We start from the raw sequence: 21,223 nt of genomic DNA on the forward strand, positions 1-21,223 counted from the left end.
AGAGATCATTCTTATAATAGATCATGAAGTAAACGGCAAGCCATCAAAGGTAATTAAAGCTCAGCAACTGAGATTCAGATAATTAGAGCAGTCTTACTTAACTGTGAAGATTTGAAAATGATAAAAACTAAACCCATCTTGTACTATTTTTTAAAGAGTTACTTAAATATAGTAGTGTGTTTTTGCACCTATTGTTTCTGCAAAAGCAATAAGCAAATGCTATGAAATTCTGCAATTATCTTTTCCATGCAGAACTTTAACAGGAAACAATGACTAAGCAGAAGAAAAACAGTTACATTTGGAGACTATTTTTGCATAAAACACATTTGTTATGTCTGGGCAGAAATAATTTCCTCTTTTGTTATTTATACTTCTCAATTACCTTTCTCAAGAGGATGTTAAAGAATCTAAACACTTGGAGGAAACATTAAAGTTTCTTAGTCCAACTATTCCTAAGTTTAAGAATCACTTTAAAACAGATTTCCCTTACACTAATCATTCAAATTTTCTATGAAACTTTCCAGCTTACTATTTCACAAGGCAGCAAAAATAGCTGTTGGACAGCGCCAAGGATTAGCTGTGTGTGTGTGTGTGTGTGCACGTGTATGTGTGTTTTAAATCAGGCACATAGTTTAGAGCAGAGGTTCACAGTAGGAGACAGAGAATCTGAAATCAAACAGCCTGATTTTGATTCCTGGCTCCAACAGTAACTAGGTTAGTGGATTTGAACAAATCTTTAAAAAAAAATCACACATTATTTAACTAAGAGAATTGTGAAGATTCAATGAGATAATCTATGAAGTATATTTCTTTTGTGTTTCTGAATCTGTTTTATAATTAAAGGTTTATTAATATAATAAAAACTTTCTTAAGAAAGTTATAACTGCTACTAACATACTACATCTGTTGGTGTTATTATTAAAAACTGCCTCCTAGATTTCTTAAAAAACTAGGACTAAAACTACCATATGATCCAGCAATCCCACTACTGGGCATATACCCTGAGAAAAATCATAACTGAAAAAGACACATAATTGAAAAAGCAATCCCACTACTGGGCATATACAATTGAAAAAGACATGTACCCCAATGTTCACTGCAACACTATTTATAATAGCCAGGACAAGGAAGCAACCTAGATGGCTGTTTACAGATAAATGGATAAAGAAGTTGTGGTATATATGATGGAATTCCATTTGAACTATTTCAAATCCTAAACGATGATGCTGTGAAAGTGCTGCACTCAATATGCCAGCAAATTTGGAAAACTCAGCAGTGGCCACAGGACTGGAAAAGGTCAGCTTTCATTCCAATCCCAAGGAAAGGCAATCCCAAAGACTGCTCAAATTACTGCACGATTGCTCTCATCTCACATGCTAGCAGAGTAATGCTCAAAATTCTCCAAGCCAGGCTTTAACAGTATGTGAACCATGAAATTCCAGATGTTCAAGCTAGATTTAGAAAAGACAGAGGAACCAGAGATCAAATTGCCAACATCTGTTGGATCACCGAAAAAGCAAGAGAGTTTCTAGAAAAACATCTACTTCTGCTTTATTGATTACACCAAAGCCTTTGACTATGTAGATCACAGTAAACTGTGGAAAATTCTTCAAGAGATGGGAATAGCAGACCACCTGACCTACCTCCTAAGAAATCTATATGCAGGTCAGGAAGCACCAGTTAGAACCGGACATGGAACAATAGACTGGTTCCAAATCGGAAAAGGAGTATGTCAAGGCTGTATATTGTCACCCTACTTATTTAACTTATATGCAGAGTACATCATGAGAAATGCCAGGCCAGATGAAGCACAAGCTGGAATGAAGATTGCCGGGAGAAAAAGTAATAACCTCAGATATGCAGATAACATCACCCTTACGGTAGAAAGTGAAGAGGAACTAAAGAGTCTGTTGATGAAAGTGAAAGAGGACAGTGAAAAAGCTGGCTTAAAATTCAACATTCAGAAAACTAAGATCATGGCATCTGGTCCCATCACTTCATGGTAAATAGATGGGGAAACAATGGAAACAGTGACAGACTTTCTTTTCTTGGGCTCCAAAATCACTGCAGATAGTAACTGCAGCCATGAAATTAAAAGATGCTTGCTCCCTGGAAGAAAACTGACCAACCTAGACAGCATATTGAAAAGCAGAGACATTTGCTGACAAAGGTCCATCTAGTAAAAGCTATGGTTTTTCCAGCAGTCATGTATGAATGTGAGAGTTGGACTATAAAGAAAGCTGAGTGCTGACGAATTGATGCTTTTGAACTGTGGTGTTGGGAGAAGACTCTTGAGTCTTGACTTGGACCTTGACCAAGTCTTAACTCTTGACCTTGGACTTCAAGGAGATCCAACCAGTCTATCCTAAAGGAAATCAGTCCTGAATATTCATTGGAAGGACTGATGCTGAAGCTGAAACTCCAATACTTTGGCCATCTAATGCAAAGAACTGACTCACTAGAAAAGACTGATGCTGGGAAAGATTGAAGGCAGGAGGAGAAGGGGATGACAGAAGATGGGATGGTTGGATGGCATCACTGACTCTATGGACATGAGTTTGTGCAAGCTCTGGGAGTTGGTGATGGACAGGGAAGCCTGGCATGCTGCAGTCCATGGGGTCGCAAAGAGTTGAATGTGACTGAGTGACTGAACTGAACTGATTTATAGATATAGATGCAAACGTATATACACAGTAGAATGTTACTCAGCAATAAAACGGAATGGATTTGAGTCAGTTCTAGTGAGGTGGATGAACCTAGAGTCTGTTATACAGAGTTAAGTAAACAAGAAAGAGAAAACCAAATATCATATTAACACATATGTATGGAATCTAGAAAAATGGTATTGATGAACCTATCTGAAGGGCAGGAATAGAGATTCAGACATAGAGAACAGACGTATGAACACAGCAGGGGTTGGAGGCTGGGACAGACTGAGAATAGCACTAAAATATATCCATTACCAAATATAAAATAGATAGCTAATGAGAAGCTATTATATAACAGAGGGGGCTCAACCTGGTGGTCTGTGACAACATAGAGGGGTGGGATGGGGTGGGAGGTGGGAAGGACCTTCAAGAGGGAGGGAACATTTGTGTGCTTATGGCTGATTCATGTTGATATATGGCAGAAACCAACACAACATTGTAAAGCAATTATACTCCAATTAAAAATAAACTTAAAGATACTGCCTCCTAAAATTTGTACCTATGGTCCTTGTTTCCTTTCTGGAAAAAAGTAATATATTATAATTAAGAACTCAGAGTTTCTTAACCATTGTCCCATATGACCACTCTTTTTCAGTTTTATCCATCTTATGATATATTGTGGTCAAGATACATTTTAAGTGCATTTTAGATCAATCCAAGATTCCTTGTTTAAAAGATCTTAGTGTCTCCATGTTGCTCACTGAATTAAATAAAAACTCATCATGGTTTCCAAGACTTCTACAATATAGCTTCAATCTCTCCTTATAACATTATTTTTAATACACTTTATGTAACTTAGATTTCAAATTAGACTACTACTCTCCCTCAGCAAGTTCAGTTGCCTCTTGGTCTACAACAAACTCTACAATTTCTATCCCTTTAATAGCAACCCACTCCAGTATTCTTGCCTGGAGAATCCCATGGACAGAGGAGCCTGGCAGGCTACTGTCCATGGGTTCGCAAGAGACAGACACGACTTAGTGACTAAACCACCACCAGCAATATTCATAGTATGCTATTTGTATCACTCAAAAGCATTGATCAGATTCTCCGTTTGACTATAGGCAATTCTTTATTCCTCTCATTTTTTCATTATTTACTATGGGTAAGTCACTGTGGATACAAAGATTAAGTAAGTATGGCCTTTATCCTCAGAAGATTATAGTACTAGATTTAAAGACTCAGCAATAGCAGCAACAACAGAAACAGCATGTTTCCAACTGTTTCAAACCCCAGCCATCATATCTCACATGTGTTAAGTGATTGCAAACACATTTCACTCTGTATCTCGTGACTAGTGAAAGTTGCTCAGTCCTGTCTGACTTTTTGCAACGCCATGGACTATACAGTCCATGGAAAGCTCCAGGCCAGAATACTGGCCTTTCCTTTCTCCAGGGGATCTTCCCAATCCAGGGATTGAACCCAGGTCTCCCACATTGCAGGCAGATTCATTACCAGCTGAGCTACAAGAGGAGCCAATTTGTCTTACACTTTGGGCAGGACAGGAGTTGTCCATACTCTGATGACTCCAACACTTACATTTCTAGCCTAGATCTCTTTTCTGGGCTCCAGATATACCCAGTTACCAGATAAGAATCTTCAGTGGGTTCTTTGAAAACAGCTTCCAACTCAACATATACTCAGACTGAATCTGTGACCTTATTCCTCAAAACATGGTCCATTTCCAGCATTCCCTGCATTTATGTGATGAAACTGTCAATTGTTCAGTCACATAAGCCAGGAACTGGGTGTCATCCTTAATACCTTCTTCATCATCATCACTTCCCTACATCCAAATCCATAACCAAGTCTTAATACTTCTACCTGAAGTTATCTCATGCACGATCACAGACTGAGCATGATGTTGAAGCCAGGGGCCAAGAGAACTGTAAAGACTTCAACTGCTGAATGAATGCAAGTAGTGCCCAGCTCCAGAAATCTCGTTCAGTGAGAAAAACAAAAGTTCTTTAAGTCAGCATGTTTAGACTCATTTGCTGCTGCTGCTGCTGCTGCTAAGTCGCTTCAGTCGTGTACGACTCTGTGCCACCCCATAGACAGCAGCCCATCAGGCTCAACCTTCCCTGGGATTCTCCGGGCAAGAACACTGGAGTGGGTTGCCATTTCCTTCTCCAATGCATGAAAGTGAAAAGTGAAAGTGAAGTCGCTCAGTCTTCGACTTAGCAACCCCATGGACTGCAGCCTACCAGGCTCCTCTGTCCATGGGATTTTCCAGGCAAGAGTGCTGGAGTGGGGTGCCACTGCCTTCTCCGTTAGACTCTGTTAATCACAGGTAAACACCATCCCTAATGATACACTCTCGGAGTCCATTTTTGTCCTGCTCCAGCCCACTCTCCACTTTTCAGTCAGTGATATTCTCAAACTGCAACTCTACTCACGGCATTCCCCTTATTAGAACTTTTAAAGATTTCCCATTGTTCTAGGACAAACCCCCAGATTCTTAATGTGGTCAACAATCCCTTCACGGTCTCAGATCAGATCAGTCGCTCAGTTGTGTCCGACTCTTTGCGACCCCATGAATCGCAGCACGCCAGGTCTCCCTGTCCATCACCAACTCCCGGAGTTCACTCAGACTCACGTCCATCGAGTCAGTGATGCCATCCAGCCATCTCATCCTCTGTCGTCCCCCTCTCCTCTTGCCCCCAATCCCTCCCAGCAAAAAGTACTGGAGTTTCAGCTTTAGCATCATTCCTTCCAAAGAAATCCCAGGGCTGATCTCCTTCAGAATGGACTGGTTGGATCTCCTTGCAGTCCAAGGGACTCTCAAGAGTCTTCTCCAACACCACAGTTCAAAAGCATCAATTCTTCGGCACTCAGCCTTCTTCACAGTCCAACTCTCACATCCATACATGACCACAGGAAAAACCATAGCCTTGACTAGACGAACCTTTGTTGGCAAAGTAATGTCTCTGCTTTTGAATATGCTATCTAGGTTGGCCATAACTTTCCTTCCAAGGAGTAAGCGCCTTTTAATTTCATGGCTGCAATCACCATCTGTAGTGATTTTGGAGCCCAGAAAAATAAAATCTGGCACTGTTTCCACTGTTTCCCATCTATTTCCCATGAAGTGGTGGAACCAGATGCCATGATCTTCGTTTTCTGAATGTTGAGCTTTAAGCCAACTTTTTCACTCTCCACTTTCACTTTCATCAAGAGGCTTTTGAGTTCCTCTTCACTTTCTGCCATAAGGGTGGTGTCATCTGCATATCTGAGGTTATTGATATTTCTCCCAGCAATCTTGATTCCAGCTTGTGTTTCTTCCAGTCCAGGGTTTCTCATGATGTACTCTGCATATAAGTTAAATAAACAGGGTGACAATATACAGCCTTGATGAACTCCTTTTCCTATTTGGAACCAGTCTGTTTTTCCATGTCCAATTCTAACTGTTGCTTCCTGACCTGCATACAGATTTCTCAAGAGGCAGATCAGGTGGTCTGGTATTCCCATCTCTTTCAGAATTTTCCACAGTTGATTGTGATCCACACAGTCAAAGGCTTTGGCATAGTCAATAAAGCAGAAATAGATGTTTTTCTGGAATTCTTGCTTTTTCCATGATCCAGCGGATGTTGGCAATTTGATCTCTGGTTCCTCTGCCTTTTTTAAAACCAGCTTGAACATCAGGAAGCTCATGGTTCACATATTGCTGAAGCCTGGCTTCACGGTCTGAACCCTGTCAATTCCCTCCACCCCCAACCCCAGCTTTATTCTACATGATCTTCTCCCTTGTTTTTAGTATTTTAGCCACAGCAGACTTTTCAGAACTGCTAACACACTGTGAGATCTCCTACCAGATGGATGGAGTTGAGACTAGCAGTTCCCCAAATTAGGATATTTACATTCACATTCCTAGTAGAGTACAGATTGAAGTTTTGCAGGTTTTAATGGAACTAGCCTTCAACAGATGCTGAAATGCTAAAGCTGCTTATCTTTCTGTTGAGCGGTTTTCAAACCTGTTATTTTAATATCCTTACACATCTTGCAGGAGGGCAGGTTGTTCTTTGCATTGATATATGACTCTATCAGCATTATGGTTACTTTCCTTTTTGTTTTCTACATCCATAAAAGCAGCGGGCTATGGTTCTGCTTCTGGGTTCTTGAATTCCTGGAGAAGTATTCCTTCTCTCTGTCTCCACTGCCACATGCTGCACCAGGCCCCTGTATTTTTAGGCCTGTATAACAGACGTTTCAAGTCATTCTTCACTATGTCATCAGAGGGATTTTTTTGGAAGTGAAATCTGATTGTAACATATTCCTGCTTCTGCCTTCCTAATGAAGTCCAGATTTTCAGAGTCTTTTCACAGTATGGCTTCTGTCCAGGTATATTTCCTGTCGCGCTCAACTTCAGTGAGCACAAACAGAAAACTCAAGCTTTATCACTCCTAGGTGAAAAATGGATGCCTCTCCTCACTATTCAGGACAGTTTGACTTTTTAAGGCTTAGATGTCTCCTTGAGGGGATCTTCTCTGAACCTTCCCATCCCACAGAATTTTCACCATATCATTCCTATCACACTCAAAAGTCATCACTTGTTCTATATCTGTGTTCTCTGCTGATGCCGAAAGTTGAGGGCTGAGACCACATCCTGTTTATTCAGTGATGCATTCAAGTACATTTCATACCATATGGCACATAGTAGGTGTTCAATGATAATGTGCTACATGATACTAGAAACATGCTGGGCACATAATAAATAGTCAGTAATTAATATGTGAATAATTAATGTACAAGATCATATTTATGTCATCTCCTGGTATTCTTCATAGTCTGTGAATTGCTATATAGGAATGTGTTATTCCACCCTTCTTCACTAACACACATTTTCTCCTGCCTACTGTCTCTAAATATTCTGGAGCACTGCCTCCGTTATCACCTTTCATTCTGTGGAACACTCATCTACACCACCGTATTTCTGTTTGTTTATTTGATATTGTTCTGTTTCCTGCTACAGTTAAAACTCAATTTAGTCCAGCTGATAAGTACCTAAATCTATTCAGTTCAGGCCAACAGATAAATATTATGTGTCAAATGCCATGCTCAAGCCCAGGGAATACAGCAGTATGTAAAAAGGGTACCGCTCATCATGGAGTTTAACTAAGGATGAGATGGACTTTTAAGGTTATATAAATAATAATAGGTACTATGAGAAAGTTTATAGCACATCCTAGAAACATTTGGCCACCAAAATTCTTCATTTTTCCTTGTGGGACACATTTTGTTGAAAAAAAAATTAATGAGCCAGAGATTTTATTTTAAACATTATGAAAAAACAAAATTCCAAAAAATTATTGATTGTTGAAATAGTTCACTTCTTTCATGTTCATTTCTTCTCCCAATAAAAATGTTTTACTTCTCGGAAAACATATGGTTTCTCTCTATACTATTTGCTTGCATGTAGAACACTGGAATACACATTTAAAATATTTTGTGTGTGTGAAATAATGCCATCTGCAGCAGCATGGGTGAACCTAGATATTATCACACTAAGTGAAGTAACTCAGACAGAAAAAGACAAATAGCATATATAACTTACATGTGAAATGCAAAAGAGTGGTGCAAATAAACTTATTTACAAAACAGAAATAGAGTCACATATGCAGAAAATAAACTTGTGGTTACCAGGGAGGAAAGGTGGAGGAGAGATAAATTGGGAGATTGGAATTGATATATACACACTACTACATATAAATAGGTAACAAGGAGCTACTGTGTAGCACAGGGAACTCTACTTAATACTCTGTAATGACTTACATGGAAAAAGATCCCAAAAAAGAGTGGATACATGTATAACTGATTCACTTTGCTATAGAGCAAAAGCTAACACAACATTGTTAATCAACTATACTTCAATTAAAAAAATTTTTTTTAAGTAAAAAAAAAAAAATCCCTAATCAAATCTAGGCAAGAATTATTCAACTTGCCAGGTGGGCTTTTTGAAACCATATACAAGTGTATATATCTCTACAGTAAAATTTTTCTTCCATATATATATAAATGTACAAAAGAAGAAACAGAGCTAGATCATTTGAAATGACCATTAAACTATAATCTACGGACTGGATCATTTAAAGACTGTGGAATAACACAATAGCATAAACATTACGCTTTTCCATTAAATTACTATCATCAGAAAAGATTTTAGTTCTGTTGTTGTTTAGTCACTAAGTAGTGTCCAACTATCTTCACAACCAAGATAACCATGAAGGTGTGATCACTCACCTAGAGCCAGACATCCTGGAACGTGAAGTCAAGTGGGCCTTAGAAAGCATCACTATGAACAAAGCTAGTAGAGGTGATGGAATTCCAGTTGAGCTACTTATTTCAAATCCTAAAAGATGGTGCGGTGAAAGTACTGCACTCAATATGCCAGCAAATTTGGAAAACTCAGCAGTGGCCACAGGACTGGAAAAGGTCAGTTTTTCATTCTAATCCCAAAGAAAGGCAATGCCAAAGAATGCTCAAATAACTGCACAATTGCACTCATCTCACACTTGAGCTAGTAAAGTCATGCTCAAAATTCTCCAAGCCAGACTTCAGCAATACATGAACCGTGAACTTCCAGATGTTCAAGCTGGTTTTAGAAAAGGCAGAGGAACCAGAGATCAAATGCCAACATCTGCTGGATCATCAAAAAATGCAAGAGAGTTACAGAAAAACATCTACTTCTGCTTTATAGACTACACTAAAGGCTTTGACTATTGTATCACAACAAACTGTGGAAAATTCTTCAAGAGATGGGAATACTAGACCACCTGACCTGCCTCTTGAGAAACCTATATGCAGGTCAGGAAGCAACAGTTCAAACTGGACATGGAACAACAGACTGGCCAAACAGGAAAAGGAGTATATCAAGGCTGTATATTGTCACCCTGCTATTTAACTTATATGCAGAGTACATCATGAGAAACGCTGGGCTGGAAGAAGCACAAGCTGGAGTCAAGATTGCCAGGAGAAATATCAATAACCTCAGCTATGCAGATGACACTACTCTTATGGCAGAAAGTGAAGAGGAACTAAAAAGCCTCTTGATGAAAGTGAAAGAGGACAGTGAAAAAGTTGGCTTAAAGCTCAACATTCAGAAAATGAAGATTATGGCATCTCGTCCCATCACTTCATGGGAAATAGATAGGGAAACAGTGGAAACAGTGGCAGACTTTATTTTTCTGGGCTCCAAAATCACTGCAGATGGTGACTGCAGCCATGAAATTAAAAGACGCTTACTCCTTGGAAGGAAAGTGATGACCAACCTAGATAGCATATTCAAAAGCAGAGACATTCCTTTGCCAACAAAGGTTCATCTAGTCAAGGCTATGGTTTTTCCAGTGGTCATGTATGGATGTGAGAGTTGGACTGTGAAGAAAGCTGAGCACTGAAGAATTAATGCTTTTGAACTGTGGTGTTGGAGAAGACTCTTGAGAGTCCCTTGGACTGCAAGGAGATCCAACCAGTTCATTCTGAAGGAGATCAGCCCTGGGATTTCTTTGGAAGGAATGATGCTAAAGCTCAAACTCCAGTACTTTGGCCACCTCATGCAAAGAGTTGACTCATTGGAAAAGACTCTGATGCTGGGAGGGATTGGGGGCAGGAGGAGAAGGGGCGACAGAGGATGAGATGGCTGGATGGCATCACTGACTCGATGGACGTGAGTTTGAGTGAACTCCGGGAGTTGGTGATAGACTGGGAGGCCTGGCGTGCTGCAATTCATGGGGTCTCAAAGAGTCGGACACGACTGAGCGACTGAACTGAACTGAACTAAGTGTCCAACTTTTTGTGAACCCATGGACTGCAGTGTGCCAGGCTCCTACGTCCTCCACTATCTCCTGGCACTTGCTCAAATTCATGTGTATTGAATTAATGATGCAATCTAAATACCTCATCCTCTGCCTCCCCCTTCTCCTTTTGCCTTTCCCAGCATCAGAGTCTTTTCCAGTGAGCTAGCTCTTTGTATCAGGTGGCCAAAGTACTGGAGCTTCAGCATCAGTTCTTCCAATAAATATTCAGAGTTGATTTCCTTTAGGATTGACTGGTTTGATTTCCGTGCATCCCAAGGGACTCTCAAGAGTTTTCTCCAGCACCATGAGTTGAAAGCACCAGTTCTCTGGTGTTCAGTCTTCTTTATGGTCCAACTCTAACATCTGTACATGAATACTGGAAAAACCATAAATTTGACTATACAGAACTCTGTTGGCAAAGTGATGTCTCTGCATTTTAATATTCTGTCTAGGGCTTCCCAGGTGGCACCATTGGTAAAGAACCATCTGCCATTATAGGAGACATAAGAGATGTGGGTTCAACCCTTGGGTCGGGGAAATCCCCTGGAGGATGACATGGCAATCAATTCCTGTATTCTTGCCTAGAGAATCTCAGGGGCAGAGGAGCCTGGTGGACTACTGTCCTTTGGGTTGCAAAGAGTTGTACACGACTGAGTGACTCAGCATGCTAGGTCTGTCATAGCTTCCCTTCCAAGGAGCAAGTTTCTTTTAATTTCATGGCTGCAATCACCATCCACAGTGATTCTGGAGCCTAAGGGGGTAAAAAAAAATCTGTCACTGCTTCCACTTTTTCCTCTTCTGTTTGCCACAAAGTGATGGGACCCAATGCCTTGATCTTAGTGTGTTTTTTTTTATGCTGAGTTTCAAGCCAGGTTTTTCACTCTCCTGTTTCACCCTCATCAAGAGGCTCTTTAGTTCCTCTTCATTTTCAACCATTCGAGTGGTATCATCTGCATATCTGAGGTTGTTGATATTTCTCCCAGCAATCTTGATTCCAGCTTGTGATTCAGCAGCCTGGCCTTTGGCATGATGTACTCTGCATAGAAGTTAAGTTAACAGGGTGACAGTGAGCAGCCTCGTCATACTCTTTTACCAATTTTGACCAGTCGGTTGTTCCAATGTGAGGTTCTAACTTGCTTCTTGGCCTGCATTTGGGTTTCTTAGGAGACAGGTATGGTGGTATGGTATTCCCATCTCTTGAAGAATTTTCCACAGTTTGTTGTGATCCACACAGTCAAAGGGTTTCATGTGGTCAATGAAGCAGAAGCAAATGTTTTTCCGGAACTCCCTTGCTTTCTTCATGATCCAACAAATGTTAACAATTTATTTCTGGTTTTTCTATCTTTTCTAAATCCAGCTTAAACATCTGGAAGCTCTTGGTTCACGTACTGCTAAAGCCTAGCTGGAAGGATTTTGAGCATAAACTTTGCTATCTTGTGAAATGAGTGCAACTGTATGGTAGTTTTAACATTCTTGGCAATGCCCTTTTTTGGGATTGGGATGAAAACAAACCTTTTCCAGTCCTGTGGCCACTGCTGAGTTTTGCAAATCTGCTTACATATTGAGTGTAGCACTTTAATAGCATCATCTTTAAAATGATCTTTAGGATTTTAGGATTTTAAGTAGTTCACCTGGAATTTCGTCACCTCCAGTAGCTTTGTTTATAGTAATGCTTCCTAAGGGTCACTTGACTTCATACTCCAGGATGTCTAGCTCTAGGTAATTGACCACAACACCATGGTTATTGGGGTTATTAAGACATTTGTTGTATGGGTCTTCTGTATATTCCTACCACTTCTTCTTAATCTCATCTGCTTCTGTTAGGTCCTTACTATTTATGTCCTTTATAGAGCCATCCTTGCACGAAATGTTCCCTTGATATCTCCAATTTTCTCGAAGAGTTCTTTGCACTGTTCATTTAAGAAGGCCTTCTTATCCTTCCTTGCTATTCTCTGGAACTCTGCATTCAGTTGGGTATATACATCTTTTCATTTCTCCCTTGCCTTTCACCTGTCTTTTCCTCAACTATTTGTAAAGCCTCCTCAGACAACCACTCTGCATTCTTGTATTTTTTTCCTTTGGGCTGGTTTTGGTCACTGCCTCCTGTACAATGTTATGAACTTCTGCCCATAGTTCTTCAGGCACTTTATCTACCAGATCAATCCCTTGAATCTTTGTCACCTCCACTGTATAATCATAAGGGATTTGATTTAGGTCATACCTGAGTGGCCTAGTGGTTTTTCTCTACTTTCTTCAATTTAAGCCCGTATTTGGCAATAAGGAGCTCATGATCTGACCCACAGTCCAAGTACTGAATTTTGGACTCTCTTGTTGACTATGAGAGCTATTCCATTTCTTCAAAGGGATTTTTGCCCACAGTAGTAGATATATCGGTCATCTGAATTAAATTCACCCATTCCAGTCCATCTTATTTCACTGATTCCTAAGATGTTGATGTTTACTCTTGCCATCTCCTGCTTGGCCACATCCAATTTACATTGATTCATAGACCTAACATTCCAGGTTCCTATGCAATATTGTTCTTTACAGCATCAGACCTTACTTTTACCACCAGACGTGTACACATCTGAGCGCTGTTTCTGCTTTGGCCCAGCCACTTCATTCTTTCTGGAGCTATTAGAAACTGCCCTCCGCTCTTTGCCAGTAGCATACTGGGCACCTTCTTCTTGGGGGTGGCTCATCTTTCGGTGTCATATCTTTTTGCTTTCCATACTATTTGTTGTGTTCTAATGGCAAGATAATGGAGTGGGTTGTCATTTCTACCTCCAGTGCACCATGTTTTGTCAAAACTCTTCGCTATGACCCATCCACCTTGGGTGGCCCTGCAAGGCATGGCTCATAGCTTCATTGAGTTATGCAAGCCCCTTCACCATGAAAAGGCTGTTACCCATGAAGGAGGATTTTAATTCTTGGAAAAAAACTACTTATCTACTGTGTATGACTTGGTCAGTGAATGATGTTTTTTTTTTTTTTTTAATTTATTTATTTATTTTTTTTTACTTTTAATTTTTATCAAAATGAATCCGCCACAGGTATACATGTGTTCCCCATCCTTAACCCTCCTCCCTCCCCATACGATCCCTCTGTCAGCTTTATTCTCTTAGGGCACATCACTTATTACTTTTCTTTTTTTGGAATGAATTTTCACTAGTAGAACTGCTTTTTATAAGTAGTAGGGCTCATCCTTTTATACAGAGAAGAAACAATAACATGCTTCAGATAAAAGTAAATGTAGGGGAATTATAGAACAGAAATATGAAGTACAATGAAATTTTTAAAAATTTTGTCCCATAGCCAGTGATTCTAAAAATTACACTTACTCATTGTCTTTATTATGACATATTTCCCAATTATTTTACTCACCCAAGACCTTCAGGATAAAGTGTTTGCTGACTTCTCCTGCTTCATTTGAGGCAATGCAGGTGTACCGTCCCGAATCTTCAGTTTCTGCTTTGATGAGCTGAAGGACCATTCCTTGAGAGCTGACTGACAGATGGGCATCTAGCCCCAGAGGCCGACCATCTCTAAGCCAGGACATCCTGGGAGCTGGGGTTCCATCAGTAAAACATGTCATGGAGGTGGAACTACCCTTGACAATTGTGATTTCCTCTGTCCCCATCCCATTGTCCAGACTTGGTGGTACTACATAGAAAACAAAATTATATATCTATTATTATTTTATATCAATTTTATTAAAAATTTAAATGGTTCCCTTAGTTCTATAGTGTTTCTGTGATCTATAAAATTATAGAATTTAAAATAGCATATAATTAATTAATGACTTTACTATAAAAATATGTGTTATAGGCTAATTACTAACTTTGCAAAATATTAATAATAAGCTCTCAGGACTGTTTCCTTGTTGAACATACAAAACTAAATGTGGTTTAAATTTGGTCATTTTTTTTAACATTTTAGACTTTCACCTTTAATTTATTATAATACATTCCAGATATTATATCCTCTTCCAACAACACAAGAGAAGACTCTACACATGGACATCACCAGATGGTCAATATTGAATGCAGACTGACTATATTCTTTGCAGCCAAAGATGGAGAAGCTCTATACACTCAGCAAAGACAAGACCAGGAACTGACTGTGGCTCAGATCACAAACTCCTTATTGCCAAATTCAGACTTAAATTGAAGAAAGTAGGAAAAACCACTAGACCATTCAGGTATGACCTAAATCAAATCCCTTACAATTATACAATGGAAGTGACAAACAGATTCAAGGGATTAGGTCTGATAGAGTGCCTGAAGAACTATGGATGGAGGTTCATGATATTGTACAGGAGACAGGGATCAAGGCCATCCCCAACATAAAGAAATGCAAAAAGGCAAAATAGTTGTCTGAGGAGGCCTAACATATAGCTGAGAAAAGAAGAGAAATGCAAAGGAGAAAAGGAAAGACATATCCATGTGAACGAAGAGTTCCAAAGAAGAGCAAGGAGAAATAAGAAAGCCTTCCTAAGTGATCAATGCAAAGAAATAGAGGAAAACAATAAAATAGGAAAGACTAGAGATCTCTTCAAGAAAATTAGAGATACCAAGGGAATATTTCATGCAAAGATGGGCTTGATAAAGGAAAGAAATGGTATGGACCTAACAGAAGCAGAAGATGTTAAGAAGAGGTGGCAAGAATACACAGAAAAACTGTACAAAACAGATCTTCATGACCCAGGTAACAACGAAGGTATGATCACTCACCAAGAACCAGACATCCTGGAATGCAAAGTCAAGTGGGTCTTAGAAAGCATCACTATGAACAAAGCTAATGGAGATGATGGAATTCCAGTTGAGCTATTTCAAATCCTAAAAGATAATGCTATGAAAGTGCTGTACTCAATGTGCCAGCAAATTTGGGAAACTCAGCAGTGGCCACAGGACTGGAAAAGGTTAATTTTTATTCCAATCCCAAAGAAAGGCAATGCCAAAGAATGCTCAAACTACCAAACAACTGGACTCATCTCACACTTGAGTAAAATACTGCTCAAAATACTCCAAGGCAGGCTTCTACTGTACATGAACCATGAACTTCCAGATGTTCAAGCTGGTTTTAGAAAAGACAGAGGAACCAGAGATCAAATTGTCAATATCCGCTGGATCACTGAAAAAGCAAGAGAGTTCCAGAAAAACATCTATTTCTGCTTTATTGACTATGCTAAAGCCTTTGACTGTGTGGATCACCACAAACTGGAAAATTCTGAAAGAGATGGGAATACTAGACCATCTGACCTGCCTCTTGAGAAATCTGTAGGCAGGTCAGGAAGCAGCAGTTAGAATCAGACATGGAATGGCAGACTGGTTCCAAATAGGAAAAGGAGAACGTCAAGGCTGTATATTGTCACCCTGCTTATTTAACTTATATGCAGAGTACATCATGAGAAATGCTGGACTGGAAGAAGCACAAGCTGGAATCAAGATTGCCAGGAGAAATATCAATAACCACAGATACGCAGGTGACACCACCCTTATGGCAGAAAGTGAAGAGGAACTAAAGAGCCTCTTGATGAAAGTGAAAGAGGAGTGAAAAAGTTGGCTTAAAACTCAACATTCAGAAAACTAAGATCATGGCATTTGATCCCATCACTTCATGGCGAATAGATGGCAAAACAGTGGAAACAGTAACAGACTTTATTTTGGGGGGCTCCAAGATATCTGCAGATGGTGACTGTAGCCATGAAATTAAAAGACCCTTGCTCCTTGGATGAAAAATTATGACCAACCTAGATGGCATATTAAAAAGCAGAGACATTACTTTGCCAACAAAGGTCCGTCTAGTCAAAGCTATGGTTTTTCCAGTATCATGTATGGATGTGAGAGTTGGACTATAAAGAAAGTTGAGTGCCGAACAATTGATGCTTTTGAACTGTGGTGTTGGAGAAGACTCTTGAGAGTCCCTTGGACTGCAAGGAGATCAAACCCGTACATCCTAAAGGACATTGGTCCTGAATATTCATTGGAAGTACTGATGCCTAAGCTGAAATTCCAATACGTTGGCCACCTGATGCGAAGAACTGACTCATTAGAAAAGACCCTGATGCTGGGAAATATTGAAAGCGGGAGAAGAAGGGGACGAGAGAGGATGAGATGGTTGAATGACATCACCAACTCAATGGACATGAGTTTGAGTAAACTCCGGGAGTTGGTGCTGGACAGGGAGGCTGGGCATGCTGCAGTCCATGGGGTCGCAAAGATTCAGACACGACTGAGTGACTGAACTGAAGTGATATTATTCCAGAAGTATACTTCAACTACTTTGTGTGAAATAAACAAAATAACAAGTTCCAGAGTCAATTTTATATAATCCAACATAAATCATTTTAGCCGATTGTAAATAGTTACTTAACTCTTCTGAGATGTTCTTGGGGATTTTGAAGTCTCTGATCTAGCAAATCTTGAGAAATGGAATGTTTTGAGTTCTATCTCTGTCTAACATCACAGACAGATAATTAGTATACACACAAATATCCATTTGTATTTTAAATACTCTCAGATGATAACACATCAGAAAACAGTCTTAACTGTCTTTTTGTATGAAAAGACTGCTCTTGTGTCTGGATTGAAATGCTATTTTAAAAAATTGACATTTCATTTAATGCTAAATTCCAGGTTACAAAAGTATTTTGACAGACAGTATGCTTCAATATATATGTATCCCCTGGGAAGAAAGGCATCCTGCCCTAGTTAGTAAGATCCTGTTTTGCCAATCTTTCCTGCTAGGTCAATATTTAAATTAAGCCTATTGCTTAATACTGGGCACATAGTAAAGTACTAGGGACGTTGCTGGTAACATACCCAAAACTTGAAGGCTGAAATGTTTATTATCCACCCCAGCTCTGTTGGATGCCACACAAGTATACACAGCGACATCAGATGCCTGAGCTCTCACAATCCTGAAAAACAGTTTGACCCAACACTTCATAATTTCATCCCACTTCATAATCTGATATTTGATCAACATATACAAATAAAAACACTTGTGATAATACAAAGATCATAGAAGGTGATTTATTTGGAGAAATTTTAGTTATGAAGATTATAACCATCCATCGCAAAACATAGATGCCTCCAGTGAAATTTATTTGACAAAGCTGATTAGGCACTAAGAGTAAGCCACTGAAAATGTAACATAATGTGAGAGGTGAATATTTTTCAAATACATATTAATAGAGAATGGTGAAAATCACATAATTATAGTAAGCATCTTCTCATTATTTTGCCAAAGTTTTAGCTAAAATAGCAGCTCTTGAAAAAATATATATGATAGATATAAGTCTATGAAAGACCTATTGAATAGAAATTTACTAAAACATGAACATTTAAATAAGAATAATAAAGCATTTCAAATTTATATTTGCCATTCTTCCTCTTCTAAAAAAAAAAAACTGAAAGGGAAACAAAAGTAAAAAATGTAGGAAAAGACATTTTTAAAACATTATTTAGATGAAGCTGTTGTTGCTTACTAGCTAAGTTGTGTTCAACTTTCTTGCGACCCCATGGACTGTAGCCCACCAGACTCCTCGGCCCATGGGATTTTCCAGGCAAGAATACTGGAGTGGGTTGCCATTTCTTCCTCCAGGGGATCTTCCCAGCCCAGGGACTGAACCCATGTCTCTTGCATCTCTTGCAGGCAGATTCTTTATCAGGGAGCCAACTTTACCAACTTTACAAGTTTACCAAAGTTAAGGTTTACAATTACAGTAACTCTGTGTAGCAAATCACACACAATAAAAGCTGACCTGATAACTTGTCCTCCAGACAGCAACCGGATATGGGAGGAGAGAGGTAGAGGAAGTCCATTCTTTAGCCAGTTTATCTGTGGTGGAGGCATTCCTGTGGCTCTGCATTCAATATTTATTGAGGTATCCACCAAAGCCATTAATTTCTCTGCTTCTTCTTTATTACCCCTAATTGCAGGTGGAACTATGTCATGCAGAAAATGAGAGAGGAGGGAGTGGGTTCATGACTAGTTCAAATCATTCAACTACATTTACCCATGTTTCTGCTTTATATCCCAAAAGGAAATAACAAGGACATCAGATTTTAGAACTAAATGCTTCAGACACCTACGGCTTCATTTCGTCTGATAGATTCTAAGGCGCATAACCAAAAGAGGATGAAATTTCATATTTACCATAGACATTTAAATTAAAAATCCGGTCTTCTTCTCCAGCAGGATTGGTAGCAACACACGTGTACTTCCCCATGTCAGATGGGAGAGCTCCGTAAATGTTTAATGTGCTGCTGTCTGCAGCCACCCTGTAGGAGAGAGTATAACAGATGCACTGACATGATTTGTATGGAGCTAGCTATTTCTGGAAAACTCACTTGGATTATTATATTCTTGAAAAAAAAGAGTCACGCTAAAATGCATCTTCATCTTGGATATAATGGTTCAAATCTTTTACATTAAGTACATGGAAATCAGAGCTAGTGAAACTGAAGGTGATTTCAGGTAACCAACTAAACTTCTACAGTAATGGGTGTCATACACCCGCTGCCTCCTTCTGAGGAAAAGGAAATGAACAACACCAGGAATTTTTCTATCCAAATCATGGGCAAAGGCATGTTTTTCTCAGAAATAGAATGTTTTGTCATTACTTATCAATATAAGGTTGGAGTTATATGAAAATTATAAAAATTTGGTATAAAAACTGAAGAATGTTTATAATGTTTTAATGAGAAATTAAGGTGGAAAAAATCTAGCTATAAACAACTTAGTATTAGTCTTAATGAGAAAGAGCTGACTCATTTGAAAAGACCCTGATGTTGGGAAAGATTGAGGGCAGGAGGAGAAGGGGATGACAGAGGATGAGATGGTTGGATGGCATCACCGACTCAATGGACATGGGTTTGGGTGGACTTTGGGGGTTGGTGATGGACAGGGAGGCCTGGCGTGCTGTGGTTCATGAGGTCACAGAGTCGGACACGACCCAGCGACTGAACTGAACTGAACTGAAGGAGCAAGATGGAATAATTTATTTAATCAGTGACAACAGCTTAGTATTTATGTATGGGTGTCGTTTGCAAATTTTTTCCCACAAATTGCTATAGCTTTCTTTTTGAATTACATAATAGTGAATACTAACAATATGATTGCATTATCAATAATATCTAAATTAAGATTATTACATTACTGATTCTATTCACACACCATTTATTATCAAATAAAACTTCCTATGTTTTATAAAGAGGTTAAATTACTATCTATGGTTATTCTTACAATAGTCATTAGATTCTACCAGTGTCAAGAGTAAATACTCCATTTCTACTCTATCATATTATTAAATATAATTATTGAGAATTACAATTTTATTATCTGGGTCTGTTTTATTTTTTCTTTTTCAAAACATAAATTTTTACATTCCATGAGTTTAACCACATGAATAAACGAAAAGCAAGCCGCCATAACTAAAGGAAAACACTAAGTTGACTTTGGAAAAATTACTTCATTTGATGGATAAATTGGCCCCCTCACAAACCTACATATATTGTGGAGCTGGGAACAAATAATCAAAAAATTGAAAATAAGAATAAATATACTTGAGATCTTAATGTAGGAGGAGAAGTAACCGATCCTAAATTCCTAGGTATAAATATTACCTTTTAGAATAACTTAAAGTCCCACCAACTATCTAGTACTTGGTTTGGAACTGGGTTGATATCACAGCTGATTTAATAAAAATAATTAAATACTGGTTAACTTTTGAGGGATGTCCAACCAGAGAAGTGAAATGCAAAATGTACCTCTAAACTAAAACATTATTTGGCAATTCACCTAATCTTGTAAAGGGGACTAATATTTAAATTTTAACATAAAACTTCAGGAAAAAAAACATTTATTTTTCCATAAATTGTGTACATTCAATTCATTGCTTAGAAAATATACTGCAAACCCTTAAATTTAAAATATTGGTTCAAAGTAATAAAGTTTGCAATACATTTAATTAATGCCTGCTGAGGTATATATATGGAGAAGGCAATGGCAACCCACTCCAGTACTCTTGCCTGGAAAATCCCACGGATGGAGGAGGGGCCTGGTGGGCTGCAGTCCATGCGGTCGCTAGGAGTCGAACACGACTGAGCGACTTCACTTTATTTTTTCACTTTCATGCATTGGAGAAGGAAATGGCAACCCACTCCAGTGTTCTTGTCTGGAGAATCCCAGGGATGGGGGAGCCTGGTGGGCTGCCGTCTATGGGGTCGCACAGAGTCGGACACGACTGAAGCGACTTAGCAGCAGCAGCAGAGGTATATATAAGGGATTCCCAGGTGGTTCAGTGGTAAAGAATCCACCTGCCAATGTGGGAGACATGCGTTTGATACCTGGGTCAGGAAAATCCCCTAGAGAAAGAAATGGCAACCCACTCCAGTATTCTCGCCTGAAAAATCCAGCGGACAGAGGAGCCTGGCAGGCCTCAGTCTGTGGGGTCACAAAGAGTCAGACATGACTGAGTGACTAAGCATGCACGCAAGGTATATATAATTCTTAAAGTAATTACAATTACTCTGGTGTGTATATATTATGGGACTTTGTGAATAAATAATCTAGCAGAGTATAGAATAATGGATTGTCCTTCAAAATACATTTGTTGAAAATATCAGGAAGCCTGTAACATTTATCATTCCATCGCTATGAGGTTTGTGGCATGAAGAGTCAACTAAAAATGGGATTTGGACACATTATAAGGGATGAACC

The 21,223-nt window shown here is 39.1% G+C and overlaps 1 protein-coding gene across 8 annotated transcripts in view; it reads right to left on the minus strand.

Moving 5' to 3' along the window:
• HMCN1 (hemicentin 1) overlaps nucleotides 1-21,223 on the minus strand; it is a 537,476-nt gene that overhangs the window by 101,092 nt on the left and 415,161 nt on the right. For 7 of the 8 annotated variants that reach the window (XR_015143096.1, XR_015143097.1, XM_086343341.1 and 4 more), the window contains 4 exons: nucleotides 18,659-18,783; nucleotides 18,264-18,447; nucleotides 17,320-17,417; nucleotides 13,880-14,158 (listed from right to left, as the gene is read on the minus strand). Coding sequence is in view for 5 of the 8 variants with exons in the window: in XM_086343341.1 (XP_086199467.1) it covers nucleotides 13,880-14,158; nucleotides 17,320-17,417; nucleotides 18,264-18,447; nucleotides 18,659-18,783 (686 nt within the window). In the remaining 3 variants the exon portion in view is untranslated. Of the gene's footprint in view, nucleotides 1-13,879; nucleotides 14,159-17,319; nucleotides 17,418-18,263; nucleotides 18,448-18,658; nucleotides 18,784-21,223 lie in introns of those variants that run through there. The other variant, XR_015143098.1, reaches the window with a different exon arrangement.

The sequence above is a fragment of the Bos grunniens genome, chromosome 16, assembly GCF_055505025.1.
Source record: "Bos grunniens cultivar Pamir isolate PY7600 chromosome 16, Bosgru_T2T1.0, whole genome shotgun sequence".
NCBI lineage: Eukaryota > Metazoa > Chordata > Mammalia > Artiodactyla > Bovidae > Bos > Bos grunniens.